The sequence below is a fragment of the Lathamus discolor genome, chromosome 5, assembly GCF_037157495.1.
Source record: "Lathamus discolor isolate bLatDis1 chromosome 5, bLatDis1.hap1, whole genome shotgun sequence".
Lineage (NCBI taxonomy): Eukaryota > Metazoa > Chordata > Aves > Psittaciformes > Psittacidae > Lathamus > Lathamus discolor.
Window position 1 is genome coordinate 86,668,739 of NC_088888.1, and position 20,251 is coordinate 86,688,989.

General features: G+C 39.8%; 1 protein-coding gene across 1 annotated transcript in view; it reads right to left on the reverse strand.

Moving 5' to 3' along the window:
- FAM83B (family with sequence similarity 83 member B) overlaps nt 1-19,590 on the reverse strand; it is a 50,379-nt gene extending 30,789 nt beyond the window's left edge. Inside the window, exons 1-2 of the mRNA XM_065679167.1 lie at nt 19,495-19,590; nt 14,466-14,969 (exon numbers count right to left, since the gene is read on the reverse strand). Coding sequence (XP_065535239.1) covers nt 14,466-14,909 — 444 coding nt within the window. The 5' untranslated portion in view covers nt 14,910-14,969; nt 19,495-19,590. The remainder of the gene's footprint in view (nt 1-14,465; nt 14,970-19,494) is intronic.
- Nucleotides 19,591-20,251: the final 661 nt, after the last annotated feature.

A 20,251-nucleotide genomic window follows, 5' to 3' on the forward strand; every position in this document is an offset into this window, starting at 1 on the left:
GAGCAAAAATAAAAAGGTACAAATAATAGGGTTTTGTTTTTTTTTTTTGGGGGGGGGGGGATATAAAAGGTCTTTGAATCTACACAAAAGCATGGACCTAGAAAAACATATGAATCACTCTAAAACAGGATTTTAGCTAGTTCTAGAATATATTAGCATAGAAATATATTTTAAATAGACTAATGTTATTAATGGCCTTCCAAATCATCCATGGCATAAGTTAAAAATTCAAATCTATTGAAGTCTGCTACTTCTCTCTCATAAAAGACTCAGAAAAATTACCAGGAAAAAAAAGAAGACACTTTTAAAATTCATCTTAAATTACTTACAATAACACTTAAGTGCATAGAGAAAGCTTTTCATATGTAAAGCACAAGCCATTTCATAAATGTGGGAGTAACATTAATGCATCTATTTTTATCTGGGAAGCTGAAAATATATAGGGTGTGTGCATGCGTGTCACACCACTGTCCTGCGCAGGGACATCTGAGTCAGCCCATCACTAATTAGGTTTGTTACTGGAAACAGCCTGGTCACGCTAACGCAATGCTGTGGGAAGGTGAAAACGCCCTGATCCTTGTGAATGTCCTCACTGCACTTCACCATGCCATGCGAACAGATCCTCAGAGGCTAATGTCCTGCATTTACAGAGATGCTGAGTGTCCCAAAGTCCCTCTGAAAGCAATGCCCACAGCTACACAGCAGCCTGGGCCTCACCTCGCCCTCCAGTCCTGCATTTAAAATTCTCTGCACCTTCTATTTTGGCTGACTGTCATGTTGAGTGATGAGACAGACAAGCAGAAAGCTCAGGCGGGCTTGGTCCAGGCTTGCAAAATGGGTTTCTTCAAGCAAATTCCATCATTTAGAGAAAAGTGACTGTACAAAAAATATATCTGATCTCCTGAGCAATTATGAATTAGCTACCCAGGAGTGCTGACTGTAAGGCTACCACCCAAGTGGTTTAAGGACAGATTTATTCTTAGTATCAGCTCTTTGAAGATGCAACACTGTCAGGCTTGTGTCGGGCAGGGAGTCAGATTTCATTATCATAATGGTCCCTTCTGTGAAATCCATGAATCTCTGAGTCTTATCGATCCCTGCTGATATTGCAGTCTGGAAATGGCTGCAAAGAGAATAGGGAAGGCCTCAAAAATGGGTAACAAACTACAAGTTTTTAAAGCATACAAACATTGATTAGGGGTTCATGTTTACCCATCTCTTTTTCAAAACAAATTCCAATAAAATCAATAAGAAAATCATATCTGAAAAGAAAGCAATGGAAAGGACATGTGAACCTAGTACAAGAAGCAGCATATAATCAAGGAGAATACTGACTTATACAAAAATATCATATTCACTAAAATACCGCAATCACTACTAATCTTGGAGGAGATGATCGTGTCTCTATGAACAAGCTCAAAACTGAAGTTTTGCCACTCAGATTTTGAGGGCATAGGAAGTCTCACTGGACGCAGTGCAGAAGACTCATTCACTTTCAAAGCCCCAGGCATAAAGTACCCAAAAGCATGTGAAAGCATAACTCAGTGTACTTTTGTTGTAACTCTGCACTATAGGATTTAGAATCAATGGAAGACACTAATTCAGGGACAAAAAAGAAAAAGAAGTACTGGATTATTTTTAGTTTGTATGTTACAATGCTTCATATATTTTTTAAATTCTCCTCACTAGAGAAATACCTCAAAGACTGGTCAAAACAATTTCTTGCATAATTTCCACATTTCCAAACAGGAGAATACTTAGCGTAATAATCGGTAACACCCCCACTGTCAAGACAGTGATGTCTCCAATAGGCATCAATACAAATTTTTGCAGTTCTGTCACATATCAGGGATTTCTTCCTATACTTTGTGACACACTCAGACAAGACTGATGAAAGAATCTGTGCAAATTTGGATCTACTGAGCAAGAAAAAACTATGCTTAAATCTATGTCCATTTCTTTTTGCACACATTAATACTACAGATCCCCATACAAACTGTAAGAAAACAAGCAGCTTCAAGTAAATTCCATTTGGGTTTTTAAAGCTAGAAACTCTACTTGACCATCAAGGTGAACTGAAATGCAGTCATCGATATTACCATTGCTTCCTTAAAACAAGCAGAGAGATTTTTGTATCTGGATTTCAAATGCTACAGTGTTTTGTTTCTCATTCAGTACAGTATTTCCACAACAGATAACACTATATAGCTGTGCTGCTAGAAAGTTTGAGTCAATGGACTTTGCTGGAAATCCCCCAAATTCTTTAAACACCTAGCTTTTTGTGTTCTTTTTAAAATAAATACATTCTATGGAAAAAAAGTCTGTCAAAGATCACCTTCTAATGATGATTTTGAATACACTACTTATCTTAGTAATTTCAATGCCTTCACTTAAGTACTATTATTATATATTTCAGAAAGTAAATCTTTTCCCTTTTATATCTGTACTGTTGTCATGTGTAGTCTACTATCTTAAAAATACACAGCTGTGTTAAGAACTAAAGAGTAACATATTAAACTGAAACACTTTCTTCTTTTATTTATATCTCAAGAGGGACTACTTTACATAATTAAATGTAAAGAGTCATCTCCTCAGAAAGTATAAGCAATGTCTCTCCATAAAATTTAGCAGATTATGAAATTCTGATCTTTAGGATGTTTTGAAACACCACTAACAAAACTCAAAAAAAAGTATATGTACCAGTGTGCACACAATTTTGTATCAGCATAGTGCCACAACTGTCCATAAAAATATTTCTCAAGGTGCTTGCTTGTTTATTTCTTTGTTTAACTTAAGAATAGGCAGCACCTTACTTAAAACACAAAATCAGTGAACTATTTTGGACAGCTCTACCACAATAACTAAATTCCAGATGTTCACTTCTTAGTGTTTTTAAATTCATTGTGCTCTGTTGCTAACTTGCATAAAAAAGTGCACTTGCACTTTTAATATATACTTTGCAATAATTTCTAAAGCCGTAGAGTACAAACTGAGAAACTTCTCTTTGGAATTTTCCTTGCACTATATGTGAGCTCAATAAGCATGTGTAATGTGGCACAAGATAATGGAGCCTCTATCCCCAGTACACACTCTTATGGTTCGCTAGCGGAGGACTCAAGTCATTTTGGCTGAGGCCATTTATATTAAGTTAGAGGAAAAAAAGTTCTTTGACAGACATTCTATGCTGGCAAAAACTACTGCTATTTATCAGCGACACAATAAATTAGTCTGGCTCTTGAATTTCTTTCTAAGGGACCAGTCTGTCTTTTATAACATTTACAGGTGCGTCCATTCCTTTGGTTTGACGTCTGTGGGACCTGGGCCTGCTTGTGCATGCTGGGATGATTCCATCACCAGCATCAGGGGAAGGGAAAACCTTCCACCAGTTTCAATGCCCTGTTTGGGCTTCAGATACTCAAGTTATTCAACACATTTTCTACTTAGAATTAAAAAAAATTACATCAGTCTGCTTTGGACACATGCTTCCTTTTTTAGTTGCTGTCAGTGGATGCAATCAACTGAAGATAAATGCTCATTGTGTACTACAAGTGTACTGCGGCACAATTTAAGAGAGAGCAATTAAATATTTAAAATCAGATTCTTAATGATATGTGGTCATATACCTAGGCATCAATTCTGCATACACGTATGCTTGTTAAGCTAATGGAACCTCTTGTGTACACAAATTAAACTATTTAATTTCTGTTGGGATTAGGCATCTGATTTTGTCTGAAGAAGAAAAAAAGTATCTTCTTTGAGTGGGTATTGTATTTTTGTCTCTCTCTGACCTTTACTAAATACCTGAAAAAAATCTTTCCAAGTTTTATTAGATGTATTGTTTAACAAAATGAGATGAAACTCAATTGTGTATACAAGTCAATTTTGTTATTAAATAGCAGATTGTGATTTTTTATATGCAAACGGTCTATCCCTGGACTCCATCCTTGTTGCCAAAAACTTCAATTGAAAAATAAAACAGTGCAAATAAGACACTCTTATTCAGAAAATATATCCCCCTAATATTTAATCTGTGATATCTACAACTGATAATAAATGTCAGAAATCTGTCAATAAAATTGAGTGATTTAACTAGCAATTCAAAAGCTTTGCTGTACTTCTAACATCATGATGGTGTTTTACTACTTATAGGGAGAGACAGAGAATGGCAAAAGACTCAAACTCCTTACTGCAAGCACTCACTTCAGGTGTGCTGACTGGCATCCATCAAAGCACCCATGTTTCTCCACTGAACAAAGGAGGGTGCTCACATTCCCAGATGTCATGACTGGAACTGCATTCAGGAAAGATGCCCAACGTACCCAGAGCAAGTAGGATATGCTCACCTCTGGCTGAGTTGCACAATGAAATGAGAAAAGGCAGAGGAGCAGGGGTTATCAAAGGGGAAGAGCTGGAGTGGGGCTGAAGAGGGAGGTGAAGGAAAGAGGAATTGCAACCAAAAATGTATAGGTTTCCTATTGTACTGTAAGTATGATCACTTCAGAGGGTGAGAGCAGAAATGCTTGCATATTACAGACACTACACAGAGCTTCCACGTCTTCCTTCCTTCCATCTGATACCAGTCCTCATGGAGTTACTTCTGATCAGTGTACGACAGCACAGAACAGAACTCAGCTGAATCAAACATTCGTCCATCTCCGTTTGTCTTAAACTGTCCTTTTCTACATAATGTTCTAAGACTTAAGTAATACAAAGCTCCCAGCATTTTCACACTGGGTGCAGCCTCCAGACTGTTATGGTCCCCCAGGAGGTCTAAACAGCATTTAGTTGCTGCACTAGTTCCTAATAGGATGCCTTTCATCAACTGAAATGACTAACAGAGATCCCTGCTCCTCTGACATGCCTCTTCCCAAGCATGCCTCTTCCCAGCTCCCAAGAACAGCATATCTTTTCCATCCTTTTTATTCCTCCAAAAAGCACTCAGAGCCCTGGCTTCGCAAGGCTCTGACACTTACCCAGAAGAGCTTCCTGGGCTCTCAAGAGCTCATTGCAAAGACATTGTTTAACTACTCTGAACTTCAAGACAAAGTACTGAGCCTTTACTCGAGACAGAAATCCTGCAACAGGAGATTGCAATCCTGTATTGCAGCACTTCAGATCTGGACTGCACTTTTATCATTAAATTTCACTTATGCATAAAAAATCGCATCATCTGAATAATCAGATTTCTGGTACAAGTGGCTTATTGTCATTCAATAAGCCTAGAATTCATAAACAAAATAGATTATGGTATTACTGCAGTCATATAGCGCATCATAAAATCTACCACAAAATATAATAATATTATTGGTGATCATGTAGTATTAAAACATGAAATAAGGTAGTATCAAATAAATAAGCAAATAGAAGAATCAGTCAGAATTCCCAGTTTCATCTCTTCACTTAGTTTTGCTTTCAAAAGTATCTCCTTTGAGTAAAATAATATAGTTTTTGTTACATTTTAAAGCATCTTTCCATAGACTTATAATGCTACATACTATTGTAAGAACTGGATCCTTTGACGGTTGGTATTTTCAGGCCCATCCTCAGCAAAGTCAGATTACAGATCTCCATCAAACAGCTACTGTGCATATACCTGTCTATTATTTAAAAGAAACCTGCACCCCTGACAGTGACTTTTCAGGCAATTATTCTGTGCCTGTGTTAATCCACCATTAGGCAGTACCAAGAAATTATCAGAACAAGCAGATAGCTTCAGATATTTTCATGCTCTGTCATGCTGGATGGAGACCTTGTTGCTTTGACAAGCAGTATCCCCCTGGCATTTGAGCAAAATCAGATTTGCTGGCTGACACTGTCACCTCTGTTCGCTGCCTCTGATGTCTCTGATCAGGAGGTTACAGCTCATTGGCAGTGGATTCTGCACAGCTTAGAAATGGCTGCTGCTTGGTGGGCATTTCTTGAGAAAGGTCCCACAGAGAATCTGCAGGTGCTTGCTCTTCTGTGCTGGCTATTTCATCTCATTTTCATTATTATTCCTGGCTTACTGAACATCAAAAGCCTAGCAAGAAAATACTAACTACAGTACCTTCTGTGGGCTGATGCCACTCAGATTCACTTGAATTAGAAGGTGATGTCTAGTGCTTTCCCTAGTGCTTAAACCATAAAGGGAGTGCATTGAGCTGAAGTGCAGCCGGCTTGGCAAAGACTGCCTGCAGCTCCAGGAAACAGCATGAAAATAAGGCTGAGATGTTGAATCTGCTGTTTGAACTAAAGGCACGCCCATTTGGCTACTTGAATACACAATCCTGTGCTACTGTTCAAGCCCGATCGCTAGCGGATAAAGCAGATATCAAAGTTTTCTTTTCATCTCTAAGAGATATGGTGCATAACTTCTCATATTAACCTATCGCCCAGCTTCATCTCTTATAGCAGGCAGAAGTGAAAAGGCCTGAGGAGATTTGGTGCTGCAGTTAGCAAAAGCCCCTGGATAAAAGATGCGCCACAGTAGTTTTCTGAAAGCAGCTTTGTGCCCACGTGCCTTGCTGGCGAGAGGAGGGGCCACCACAGATCCTGGTTTTGAGGAATCTGTTCTGGTTCTCCTATGTCTTACATCTTCTGGACAGTCAGTACAAGCACTCCAGACCAAGAGATAACTGGTTAAGATAATCTGCTCTTAGCTAAGGTACGAGAACACTCTGTGTATGTCTTGAAGATACACCCTCTTTATCTGAAGATATGAAAGGACTTTATGGTCTTACAAATATTTTTGAAAAGTAAGCACTACAAAGCCACAGTTATATACTAACACAAACTTTTTTTGAAGTACTGATGTTCCTCAGAAATTAATTTTCCTAAGTGTACAACTACAATGTGTTTGGTTTTTTTTTCAGCAACTAAAACCACAGAGACAAGAAAATGAAAACTTGCTGTCTGGCCCCCACTTGCTCTGAGTACTCTTTGCTAACATAATACTCTCAGGCTTTAGGTTTATAATCTCTTTTTGAGTTGTCATACATATTCATTTAATGCTTTTGTGGCTCAGTATTCTCGTCTGTAAAACTGTACACACTTTGGTCATGTTCTTTGATGGCTAAGGATAAAGCAGAGCATATGAATTCTGAATCTACTGTTTATACTACAATAGTGGTTTGTCTGTACTGGCTGGCACCAATCAAGAAGATGAAGGCGCCAGTAAACTTTATAATATACAGTCATGCAGCAAAACATAATGATGTTTACAACTTTAAAAAACAAACATGCTGGATATGGCGAAAGTTATCAAGCAAAGGCAAGGAAGGCAGAGATGTCTAGTTTAGTTGCTTCCACTTCTATCTGTATAATGCAAATACTACTGTAAATTCAACTGGCTTACTGATCAGCGGACTGTTCACTGAACAATTATTACCTTTGTTGATCAAGCAAGTCATACCAGATCTTGCAATTACTTATTTTGAGCAGCTCTATTGATGTGAGTCATTTTATGGATGTCTGCAGATCACAGTATGAAATAGCAAGCTCAGTGCCAGTTACACCCTGTTACTGTTGTGATGGCCATTCTTTCCTCTTTAAAGAGTTAAAGTCCACTGAGGTCTTAGCCATGCTGACAGCATTTCTGAAAATGTGGATTTTTATTGTATAATATAGTATCTCTTTATTAGAAAATGGTTATAGACATACCTTATCACCAGTCTAAAAGGAAAGGCATGAAAAGTACCAATGACAAGGTCTGCACTTCTTTCAGAGAAGTAAATACCAAAATGTACTTTGACTCCTCTATCACCTGCACTGGAATAGCTGCAGTACTCCTTAGGGAAAACAGCACAGTGTTAAGCAAATTGTTTGAAATAATTACAAGTGAAGCAGATACTTGAAATCAGATCTGATATATGAGGAAACTTAATACACATAACTCAGTGGCATTCAGTCCTGCTTCTTCCAAACAGGAGAATGGGGAATTCTGAACTGTCAGCTCTCCTTGGATTTTTGTGCTTTTTGGTTTTGCTCCATGTCATCAGTTCTCCACTTTCCATGTAGTTTCTGCTGTACTGTATTACACAAATACTGCTGCAGCATTGCAAGTATCTGTATACCAAGCTATGCTCACTTAAAATTCTACTGCAGACAGTATAATACTTTAGTTTCCAAATTATGACACATAACAAATAAATTTAAAGTTTAAGATCCCCCAAAATGTGTCCCAACATCCCTCAAGGCATTGCTGGCTATGGTGCAAAGCTATTAGAGATCAAAAGTTATGCTAAATCTGCAAAAAATGAAAAAAGGCCTATGGCAATATGAATGTGAATTAAATCTATAGTTCTTCAGGCAAGATTGTTCCCTGGCTGAAAAAAAACTAGCAAAACTCAGATCTCTTGAGGATGGGTAATTCAGAAGAACAAAAACAGCACTTCAACATTATCAGGATTTTTGACAAGTGAGAAAAGGAGAGGGACAAAACCTAAATACACTGGACTGGGCACTGAAAGAAGAATTCTGCCTAGGAAAAAGTATTTTAAATTAACACTTTTGTATTTGTATCATATTTTGGCCTAGAATTGCTTCAGCATATTGTAGTACAAACTTGCTGTTTAATATGATAAAGAACATTTTAATCTACTGAATATGCAAAAAGCATAAATGACTTTTTAGCAGTTGTTTTGACTGACAGATTTATGTCAATGGTTTTAACGAAAAAATCTTGCTACAAAACATGCATGCTTACTTCTTACATATACTTGAATGAGACAGACACTTATAAATACAGCTGTCTGTAAGATCTAGTTTTTAATTTTCCCTATTCCACATTAAGGAGGCATGATATTTTGATAACACATTAGCACAGCTGTGAGATAACGGCCATACCTACAGATTAGTTAGTTATATATTCTAATACGAGTATGAAAGATGTCAAAATAGTTTTGCAAATATTTGACCTGATAGACCACCTGGTGGATACCACCACAAGTGATTAACAATTATTTTATCAGATTTCCACTCCCCAGGCTGGCCCTAGCCTCTGCTTGCTTTTCAGTTTTGGATCCTTCCTACCTAATGGAAGGGCTACCAGGAAAAATTGAAGGTTTCTGGTTTAGAGCAACTGCATGTAAAAAATGTATTTCACAGAAGTACCAGGCTTTCCAGACTATAAAACTGCTTATAGACATGTCCCATCAATGGCAGTCCTCTCTGTCTGCATTGTAAGTGCTCTGCGGTGACTGCTCTGGGACTACACTTACACAGAGGATGGCAGTGGGGAGAAGGGGACAGGCAAGTAAAATAGTGTGAAGACTCTGAAGGCAAATCCAAGCAGATGAATTACCTGAAATAATTACCTGTTGTGAGCAGATGACAGAATTGATACTGGGTCACACAATAATAGCATCAAGAGCAAGACACGTGTCCTCTTCCAATGCATGGCATGTGCCCTGCACAATTAGAAAAGCTGCAACATGACCTCACTGTAATAAATCTACTAAAAGCTAAAAATCCTGTTTCACCTGGAAACCATGTGGATGACTACTATGATGGTTTTCAATGAAGAGGAAGTCATTTAACAAAAGGTGAGTGGAAGTGAACGATGAATGGTGAACGATGAATGCACCCTTCAGCGGAGCAGCTGAACCAAAAAGCACTTCCTGAAATCCTCGTGAGGCAGAATATTTTGGCAGGGAAAATGTTGCCTATGTGGCTTCAGCTGGGAACTGAGTCTTTCTATACTTTATTCTCAGCTTAAAAAAGATATCCACTGTTTATCAGACACTCTACAGACAATGTAGAAAGCTTTTGAGTGGGATGACTATTGTATTTATCTATTCTCTCTCCCTGAATTCAGCAGATTGCTCTAGCTTTCACGAACAAACAAACAAAAAAATGTAGCCTCTCTCTCTCATCTGCTTGGACTGCTTCAATTAATGAGCTAAGACAAGCATTGCCACAACTATTATTGTTTCAGTCTGTGTTCAAATTATATTTAAAATAGTTGGCAAAGTATTGTTGGGAGAGTAAAAAAAGATTGCTCAACACACCCACGTTCTACAGATTTCCTTCTGTATAGAAACATCACTTTTCATATAGGCATGTAAAGAATTTTACCTTCTTTCACACTAGACTGCAGCTGGTGCTAATCATTATTATTACTGTATTAGATACATGAGCAATCAAGATCACTAGTGAATAATAATTCTTTTCTGAAATAACCTCTCACTTTTGCCTGAAACAAAACAAAATGGAAACAAGAAAAGCCCAATCTGTAATAAAATATTTTCATTTTTATATGACTGTAAAATTAGTCAACAAGTTATGTTTATTTGGCTAGGTCCACTGCTCTAGAAGACAACACAGGCATCAGATTTTGTACGTAACTCTCACAAGAATTCAAAGGAATGGTGGTGTGGGTCTAGCAAAACTTACTTTACAGTGTAAATTAATTCCATCCCAAGGGTCTAAGTTTCGCAGCCCTTTCTCATATTAAAAAGCCAACCATGAGTAATTCAGCAAAAACTGGTGGTTTGTTGGGTTTTTTTTTAATTATTATTTTTATTTATTTAATTTTCCAAAACAATAACATACTAACCATCTAAATTTCTACTTAGGCTTCTGAACAACTACTTTTTTAAGTCTTACAACTATTACAAATTTTATAAATACAGCTTTTAGACTGTTAGTCTATTTGAGTAAAATAAAATCAGTGGAAAGTATTGCATATTTATTGAATAGTATGCAGCTTCATACATTCCATCAGAAATCCCAAAAGTATGTCAGGGAAGTCTTTCAGTGATTTCTGGTTTGTGCTGAAAATCAGCAGTCCTTGGGTTGTCCAAACAACATGGTTCTTTAAAAAAAAGCTGTTTTAAATTCTCTCCAGGAAGAGATGATCCTTATTTGGATATCAATGTAAAAGACTCAGAGCTATGCATTCTCTCTAAAACTGTGTAGGAATGTCTCAGTGGTGGAGAGAGGAATGCAGTTAATGAAGTAAGAGAAAAACAGACTGCCAGAAGAACCCTTCAGTGCTCTGTCCTGTCTTTCCCTGTTGCCTCAACCTGTCAATCATGTCTGAGAAGACAGCACGAGCTGTTTCTTGCACACATGTACAAGCCTCATAACTAATGGTTTTGAGGCAACTCTTATGGAAAGTCACAGAGGAAGAGGACACTTCATTACTGAAGTCTCTTGTGTTACTTTATAGTAAGAGAAAGAAGTTCTGTGTTAACCTGACACAGATGAGTAATCATCTTGATACCATTTCCCAGATGAATAATCTTCTCAGAAAAAAAATGCTAAACATTATCAGCTGTGGTTCGGACAGCCCAGTCAGGATGAGTCAGTCTGTAGGAGCACCTCAAGCTTCAGAGAAGCCGGAAATCTGCCACTGATTAAAGGTAGAAGCCTCCTCCAAAACACACTAGAAATAAAGCTACCACCTTGTTTGCAAAAGCCTGTCCATCATTAAGGTCAGACAGCCCTTGCAGTGCTTTTTACCCACATGGTTATATCAGCACCTGAAAAAGACTCGTGTCTCGTTGACACAGTCATGCCAAACATCCTCCTTGTACGAACACAGGTTATATTGACAGAGGAGGGTGGCTGGCAAGCTGTATCATTTGGAGATGAGGTCTAGTTACACTGACAGTAAACCCATTTTGTTGACATGTTAGGTTTGACCTAAGGCACGCACTCTGCTACCACCACACCAATCCCACAGAAGTGCTGTAGTATATAGACTGCAATATAATGCCATCCTGTGTACAATACAGTTCTCCTGCTTTAATACAAGTTCAGAAACAAGTATGGACTCATCTTCTTAAAATGGTTAGCTCATTTTTCTAGGATTTAATAATACTGATCCTTTTCTGTGGAAACTCCTTATTATGTTGCCTGTACTTACCATGAAGGTGATCTGCATAATTTTTATGCAGATTATGTATTTAAGAAAAACGTAAGTGACAAGATTTTCTCATTACGCTTTTTCATAGTCACTGGTTTTAGTCTAGTATAGCATAGCCTTACAAATTATTTTCCTCTTTAGTCAGGAAAAAATCACTGTCAGCAAGTTGCTTAATGTTGTTTACAGCATCTCTTCTTAAGGTCAAAATTAACATATGTAATAATCATTTTAAGGAGTGACACTGTGATGCATCAAGCATGAAAGAGGTCAAGAGTAAGTCCACTAATCCTTATCCTTTTATATCTCCAAATACTCATATAGCATCTAGGTTTCAACTGGCTCAGCCTCCATGAATTTCTGGGCTAGTATATACAAAGAAATATATATATATCAAATGGGTTCCTTTATCGGGTGAACGAGTGCAGAAACACTTCGGAGGACCTTGTAGGAGCTGGTTTCCTACTGCACTGAGTGCTCAGGTAGCCCAGGGAAATCAGTGCCTGAACTTAAGCACTGAAGTTTGGTGCTTAGTTAGGTGGTAAGAATACACCCACCTCCAATAGTTTGTTTGTTTTCCCACAGAAGTTTGCTGAAATTCCCACAGATTTTGCTTAGAGATGTACTGGTTTAATGTGATTTGCTGAAAAACTTGTTTATTCTTTACAGGTTTCTGGTTTTCATGTGTAACCTTTTCCTGTGTCCTTTGAATATTCTCATAAGACCACACATCTCCACTACTACATAACAAAGAGGACTGTTTAATATGACTGTATTTTTATAAGTTGTTTAGCAAAGTATGTTAGCCTGTTTACAAAGTGTTTGCCTACTGTAAGCATGTTTTAAATACCTTACTTTACCTTAGAAGTCCTTTAAACTTTTCTATGCATCTGCAGACAGAACACTGTCTTTTAGATTTAATTGCTGTTTCCTGAAGCAACCAACACATACCACTGTATCAAAAGTGTTATGGTTGTTGCTGTTGAGGTTGTGCTGATCAACTAAACAAACTTTTCAGCTGCCAAATTTGACATTGACACATCCATAACATCCTCTTTATAACATACAAGCACTATAAACACACCAGAGAGTCAATATGCTATGTGCTCAACCTTTTTCCAAAGTTGGGAAAGAATCACACATAATTTTCCTCCACAGCTGCATTCAAAGGAGTCATGCTCCTTAAAATGGCATTTTACAAGGCAGCACCACCAGCTAAGACAGGTGTTGGAAAGGGAATGGATTGCATGCAGCTAGACAGCTAGGCACAAAAAGGAGGGCAACTAGTGGGAAACAGCCTTTCTTCATGGCATTTCAAGACCTTGTAGTAAATCTGAGCTAGTCTTCACAATAGAGCTAACCCTGTTTTTGTGGTTTCCCTTAAACTGGATACATTGGTAGCCAAGGAGCTGCAGTTCAAAAAGACCAGGGAGTGTCTTAGGCAAGTCAGGCTCCAGCCCTGCTATGTACAAAAGCAGAAAACATGGAATCTTCCTCTGAAAGGGACAAAGAGAGAGAGAAGTAACTAATTCTCCTCTTCCTTGAGCACACAGTCATTCTAGACTGTAAACTGCAGGATGAAAGGCCTAGTGATAACTCTATTATGGCAACAAATTATATGCTTTATCTAAATAGACAAGAGACATTGTAAAAAGACATTGTCCTTCCCTTCCCCACCCTTTTCAGTCCACTTCTATCGCGCACGTTTACACGTACGTTTCAGCCACTGAAGTGTTTATGGATGCACTCAAGCTAGAGCCTGTCCTACTGATTTAAAGCCCATAGAGTCACGCAGAACCCAATTTATTTCAGGGGAAAAAAAGGAGAGGGTCGGTACTTCCTATTAATACTTCTGAAACATTGTCACATCTGTTTAAAGAGCTAACATGGCCCAGAGACAAACAGATATACATGCTAATATATTTTTGCGTGTTTGGTTTCGGGTTTTTTTGCCTTTTAAATTGACACTGGAAAGCAAAAGGTGGTTTGTACATACCGCACCTTATTGCTAAGGTGTATGCTTAGAAACTCAAGGTTTCTAAGGTTAAGAAACTCAAGATGCAGTGACCCTAAATGTAGACAAGTACATTTGGAAAAGTGTCCACATTTCTTATAATTAGTCATTAGTCAGAAATGAAGGTAAGGTACACAAGCAGAATCTATTTCCTTGTTGCTTTTTTTTTTTTTTTTTTTTTCTGAGCCCTCTTTAATACCTTCTGACTGATTTCTGCAAGGAAAGTTCCCTATGATGCAAGAGAAACCTTAGGATATATCCTGAAGTTGGACAGAATTGTATCACTTGAGGTATATTCAACTAACATCAAAGAAAAACTGCGCTAATTATCTATGAATTTCTCATGGACTGGTCAGCATTACAGTAAAATAGAAATTATGCTTCATTAATCCCTCCCATTAATCCTTCATCCTTGAAAATTAGGTTAAAAACACTTGTGCATCTGGTATCAACAGACCCATCTCAGTATGCAAAAAACATTGTGTTTGAACTGTTAACAGTCAGATTGTTTTTTCTGAGGGAAAAAAAAAAAAAGCCTGTTGTAAAACACAACTAGATTATTATTGACACTTCCCTCCCTCCCCCAATAACATTTTTCATGTTTACCTTTCTTGCATCTCGTATCATCTTCCGAATAGTTTCCTTTATGGTGTAAGGCTGTGCTCGTGGTGGATGGAAAAGCAGATCAATATTTGTGCCACCAGAAATTCCAGGCATTAGGTAGGGCCAACCTAAGTCAAGATTTGGAGCTTCCACATCTGATTCAATGGGCCAGTAGGTTCCCGAGGAGGAGGTGTCATCAATAGCATGGTTAGAGGAATAAACTGTGTTTTGGGGAAGTTTGTGAACATTATTCAAAATATAATCGATTTCCTCATCTGCTAGGAACTCTGAGCATCTCTCTTTGGAAAGAAATTCTTTGTAGGCTTCCAAACCTCCTTCAATCAGAGCATCAATAGCTACCCGGTACCATTCCTTGTAATGAGGTTCAATATAGTTGTCTGCTCTGCATTCATCATGTAAGGATGACAGCAAAGATGAAGTTTCCATTTTCACATATATTTTGTATGAAGTCTCTTAAATATCCATTCATGAGCTGATTAAATATATCTGTAAAGAGAAAAAAGTAAGAAAACAGTCAGAATATTTGTAGAGATGTATGATGCACAGAGATACTATTCAAAACACTTTTCTGGTAATGTTGCTCCAAGTATTTCTAGCACCTTCCAAGAAATTTAAAATGTTTTGAAAAGGCTCAGGGATTAATATTGTCAAATGAATATTAAAGAGCTAGATAGATAAAGAGCTGCTTCTGCATAAGGCAAAACAAAACATAATTAAAAGTGATTTGACATTCTTACATTAAAAGCTACAGCAGAGCTCATAACACACTGAAGATCTGTACCACTAACACCAATACATACCTAATGCATGGTCCAATATGCTACCATAGGTTATGCTTCAAAACTCTTTATAACAACTGACAGAGTAGTGTTCATATAAACACTTCAGAAACCAATTACATTTCCTACTTTTTGGTGCATTACTTTTTTTCTGCAATGCATTCCTGTTTTCTGTTGTCCTTGAAACCACAGTCATTCAGGTCCTTCTCCTTATCATCTGTTCTCCCATGCTGATCTAATCCATTTGTTCCTCCCAAGCAGAACCAGCCTACCTCATTTCAGTGAGTTATGAGGAACTCCAGAAAGATTTATCCTCCCACATCTGGGATCAACCTCTGAATCAGCAATCTTATGTCTAGTTTCCACCCTGCTTATTCCTTCTGACAAAAGGAGCGGCTGCTTTAATCTTACCTTATTTCTTTTTTTCCAGAACATTAATAATAAGTAAATTGTCTACTGATGAACTTATAAATCCATTCTTACCATTTTTTTTTATTTCATTTAACAAGGGCTGATAGGGTCGGTTCTTGCTGCAACAATTTGTGAGTTAAGATACAGAGAGGACAAATGGCCAGCTTTTCTTCCTTCATGTTTGTGCAACCTCATGGGACTCATCTAACACCTAAACTACAATGAATTTCTGCACTGGACAGGTAAGCCACAAAAGAGCCCCACAAAGGCATGGGGGAGGAGGGGAGGCTTCATAAGCGTGGCATGTGCCTGGCCATGTACAATATAGAAAGATGATACACAGTAGTAGTGTTTAATCTTTCAGGACTAAAGCATGAAGTTTAGGAGATTGCAGAAGTAGGAAGGAAGTCCAACAAAGATAGAATAGTTACAAAAAGCATACATGACTTATGGCTTGAAAGTTAACACTGGGTTCCCCTACAAGCCTAGTTATTGGAATAGCAGTGTAATGGCAAGCAATAACCATTCAGAGTTCTGATTTAGTTTACTGGCATGTAAACACAACACAATTCTCTCTTCACATCAAGAACTTTCAGAAATTTTGTGAACAGTGCATTTGCTTTCCACTGTCTGCTAGGAACAGTTTAAATCTTCTTGAAAGGAAACACAAATTAGACACATTAACCTAAAGGAATGAAAATCAAAATCTCCATACACTACTGATAATTCAAAATTCAATTACATGTTCAATTAAACCAAGATTTCTGAGGAACTTGGAAACTCTGAGGTTAAAAAAAGACCAAGAAAGAAAAATCCAGATCTGAGGCTGGCATCAGCATGTCATATGAAATAAGTCCATTTGAATCCTGTCTCTCAGCCAAGTAGCAGGGTAGATCTTCCCAGATAGGACTGCTTTCGAGCCTGAGGGAAAGGAGTGTTTCTGGCTGCTTCCAGAGTACCTCTTTTGGCAAACTGGAAAGCAGAGAGCAAAACGGATCCAACTGCTCTCCCCTGGTTGAGAATTACATGTATTCCTGTGACAGATATTCAGGGCTTCATTCTACACTGCTCTCACAGGTAGATATAGAACATTATAAAATAAGGGTGATACCATTTTACTTTGGCCAGATGCAGATACAGCCTGTGGTGTAATACGACAGAGAACTGAGCACACAGTACAGACAAGACAGGCTGATGCAAAGGTCAAAGTCTCATAATGTTGTAAAATTAAAGCATTCATCAGTGTCCCAAAGAAGCCAATCATTTGGAACAGGTTTTCAAGACATTTTAGACAAAGAATGAAAGCCATCAAGACTAAAAATTCAGCTACTCAGGTGAGTTGTTCTGAAGAATCTGAACACTAACACAGGTGACTTTACTGAGAACCTAACAGACCCCTCTTATAGGGCCCTCCACGACAAGTAAGTCTCAAAACACTGTAGTAAAACAATCAATCTTACTGTGACATTTAAGACTAAATCTGATTTTACACAGGCAAATGGAAGATATTTCTAAAATTCTTACTACTTTGGAATTATGTTTCTAAAATAAGAATTCTGACACTGATCATATATATACAGTTGAGTAAGACTTAAGTGTTTACTTCAAAAACTTGTCTAAATTCCCTTTTTCTTCTCCTCACTCTCTCCTTTGAAAATAATATAAGGGAACAAGACTATACGTAATATGTAAAGTTGTGCAATATGAAGTATTGAATGTTATGAACAAATAAAAGGCAAAAAAAACCCCAAACAACTGCATGTGGCTCACATGTGGTTTTTGGTTGGTTTGGTTCTTTTGACTGTTTTTGTGCATTAGTATAGTATATTATTTGACATTTCATTGAAAACAATGAATTAATTAAATGTGGCACAGGTCGAATACAGTAACTTATGCTCAGGCTTATGCCGAAAGCAGGGTATAAATATACTGTAATCTTCAAAAGGTGAGACTTCTAGTGTAGTGTTCCAAACAAGAACAGTTATTTTGAAGTGAACATCTTTGATGTTGATCTTTGGATTTGTAAGTGCAGTTTACAAAAGAAGCTTCAAGCAGTGCACATTTATTTAAGAAAGTAAATGTAAAATCTTGTCAGCACAGAAATAAATCACAGAACAGATGAGATTCTAAGTCTGGTTTTTGTCATTAAGGACATCGGCATGCCATACATTCATAAGAAGAAACAAAAGAAAACTCCCAAATAAAAATGATGGCTTCAGGTATATTTAACAAAAGTTCTAGATGTCTTGACACAGGTATTTTCCTTCTTAGAAGGTAAGAGCTATTTTGTAGGAAATGTACCTATGGAACCAATACAATTTTGAACAGAGTGGCAGGGGTTTAGACAAAATTCTGAAATAAACATTTTGGTGTTTTCTTCAGCTTTGTATAATGATTCTGCATAATGAACTTGATTCTACTCCTGAGGTCAACAATTCTATAAGCAGAATGAGGTACATCTCTGGAGACTTCCAGAGCTTTATCAGGCTTCATATACACGATTACAAATTTTACCAGCATCAGGAAAGCTGCTGCTCATCCTCTGAGAAATAACTTTGGCCGTTAATCCCAGCCCAGAGTATCAATTATATTCTCTGCTTGGACTTAAAACTTTTTTACTGAGTGCTATTAAAGGGTTTAAATAGAATTTAAACTCCAGTGCAGCTGCTAAAACTGAATCTTCTGCTGCAGAACACAAATCCTGAATCCTGCACTGATGTGATCATCTTGTCTATTAACAATACCCTCAGACCTTTCCAGGGCGATTAGCAAGAACCCAGCAAGAAGAGAGCTTTTCTTTGAAAGAAAGGTCAATGTGCCTTTCTACAGCAAGATCCCAGCTTTCACAAAAGCAGCAGATGACAACTGCCCATGGAAGAAAATGATGCAACATTCTGTGGTGGTTCCAGGAGCACAGTCCTCCAGCCTAGAGCTAGAGACATGCAACTTCCCTGCCTTACTAATATTCACAGGATTTGAAAAATTTCCCATTCAGCAACTTTGGGCTCTAACCTCAGGCTCACACAGCCAGTCCTTGGCAAGGCCCTGGCCATGGTGCTCTCCTTGGGATATCCTAACTTTTCCAAAGGAAGCGTGATTCCTTTGACAGTTTCTGCATAAAGTTTCAAGTGGAAAGTTAAACCATGGGGACGTCTTGTCACAGTCCCTTTTCTCAGGCATGGCTTTCGGGGATATCCACCTGAGGAGCTCTGACCTGTGGCTCTGCTGAGGAGCCTTCCCACCGCTCAAGGGCCTCGTGTGACCGAACGAACAGGCGTTTTATGACAGCCGCCTACCACCAACCTTCGCATGAAGGAATTGTATCAAGAATAAATAATAATTACCTACAGTAAGCAGTGACGGGCAATTACTTCATTATAAACGGAATTACACTATTTTCCGTGGATGCAAAGGGCATCAGATTCAAGTGAAAAACAACGCCCCAAGCGCTCCTGCTTCTTTACTGTCCAGAAAGTTAACTTTCCGAGCACAGCGGCGGCAGCCGGCCCCGCGCTGCCTCCGCCGCACGCACGCCTCCCCCTCAGGACCGCCCGCCCGTGGTACCCCCGCCGGGCCCTTCCCCTTCCCCCGCCACCGCCCCACGCCGCTCGGCGCCGGCTCGCCTCAGGTGCCCGCGGCCGGAGCCGCGCCGCCGCCGCCGCCGCCTCGACTCCGCGATCCCCGCGCCCCTGCTTCAAAAGCCCCGCGGCGTGGAGCAGGCCCCCGGAGGGGCGGGGAGGAGGCGGGGGGGCGGCCGCCCCACAGCCCGCCTGCAGCCTGGTGAGCCCGTGCAGGGGGAGCCGGGGGGCAGGCCCACTTACCGCGCCGGTGCCCCGCCGTGGGGTCTCGCCTCCGGAACGCCGGGGCGGTTCGAGCCGGCTGCTGCGATCGCGGCGGCGGCGGCGAGTCAAGGCGGCGCTGGGCTCATCGCAGGTACTTCCCGTCGCTCTCAGGCGCGGTGGGTGTGGAAACCAGTTACAACATGTCAGGACGGTGTCGCACCAAACCCGCCGCCGCGGGAGCGGGGCAAGGGCTTGTCTGAACTGGGGAAGCCCGGCCCTCGCGCGGAGCGAAGGGCAGCGCCTTCCCAGCGCCGCGGCGGCACCCCCACCTCCCCCCCGCCCCATTCCACCCCATCCCATCCCATCCCATCCCATCCCATCCCATCCCATCCCATCCCATCCCGGCCCGTCCCATCCCGGCCCGTCCCTGCCCGCCGGGCCGGACGCGGGCGCCCGCGGTGCCGCGGGGCAGGGTCCGTCCCGGGCCGCGCACACGGGTAGCCCCGGAGGGACGCTGGGAGCGGGGTGCTTGTGTGCGTGGGGGGTAAAACTGAAACAAACGCTGGCTTGGATTACAAAATAAACCCGTCAGCCTGGAGTCACGGTTTCCAGGTTGACTCCCTGGGAGCAAGTCCCGGCAAGGGAGCGGTGCACATCTGAGACCTTTAAATCGGGTTATGTGGGTGAGCCCCCTTCCCACAGCGCAGTTGCTTTAAAATGGTCTTTTGCTCGTTTTTTCTCAGGTTGGAGAAACGAACCTGAAGGCAGAGCCCCCCATCCAGTCTGCGGTGCCAGC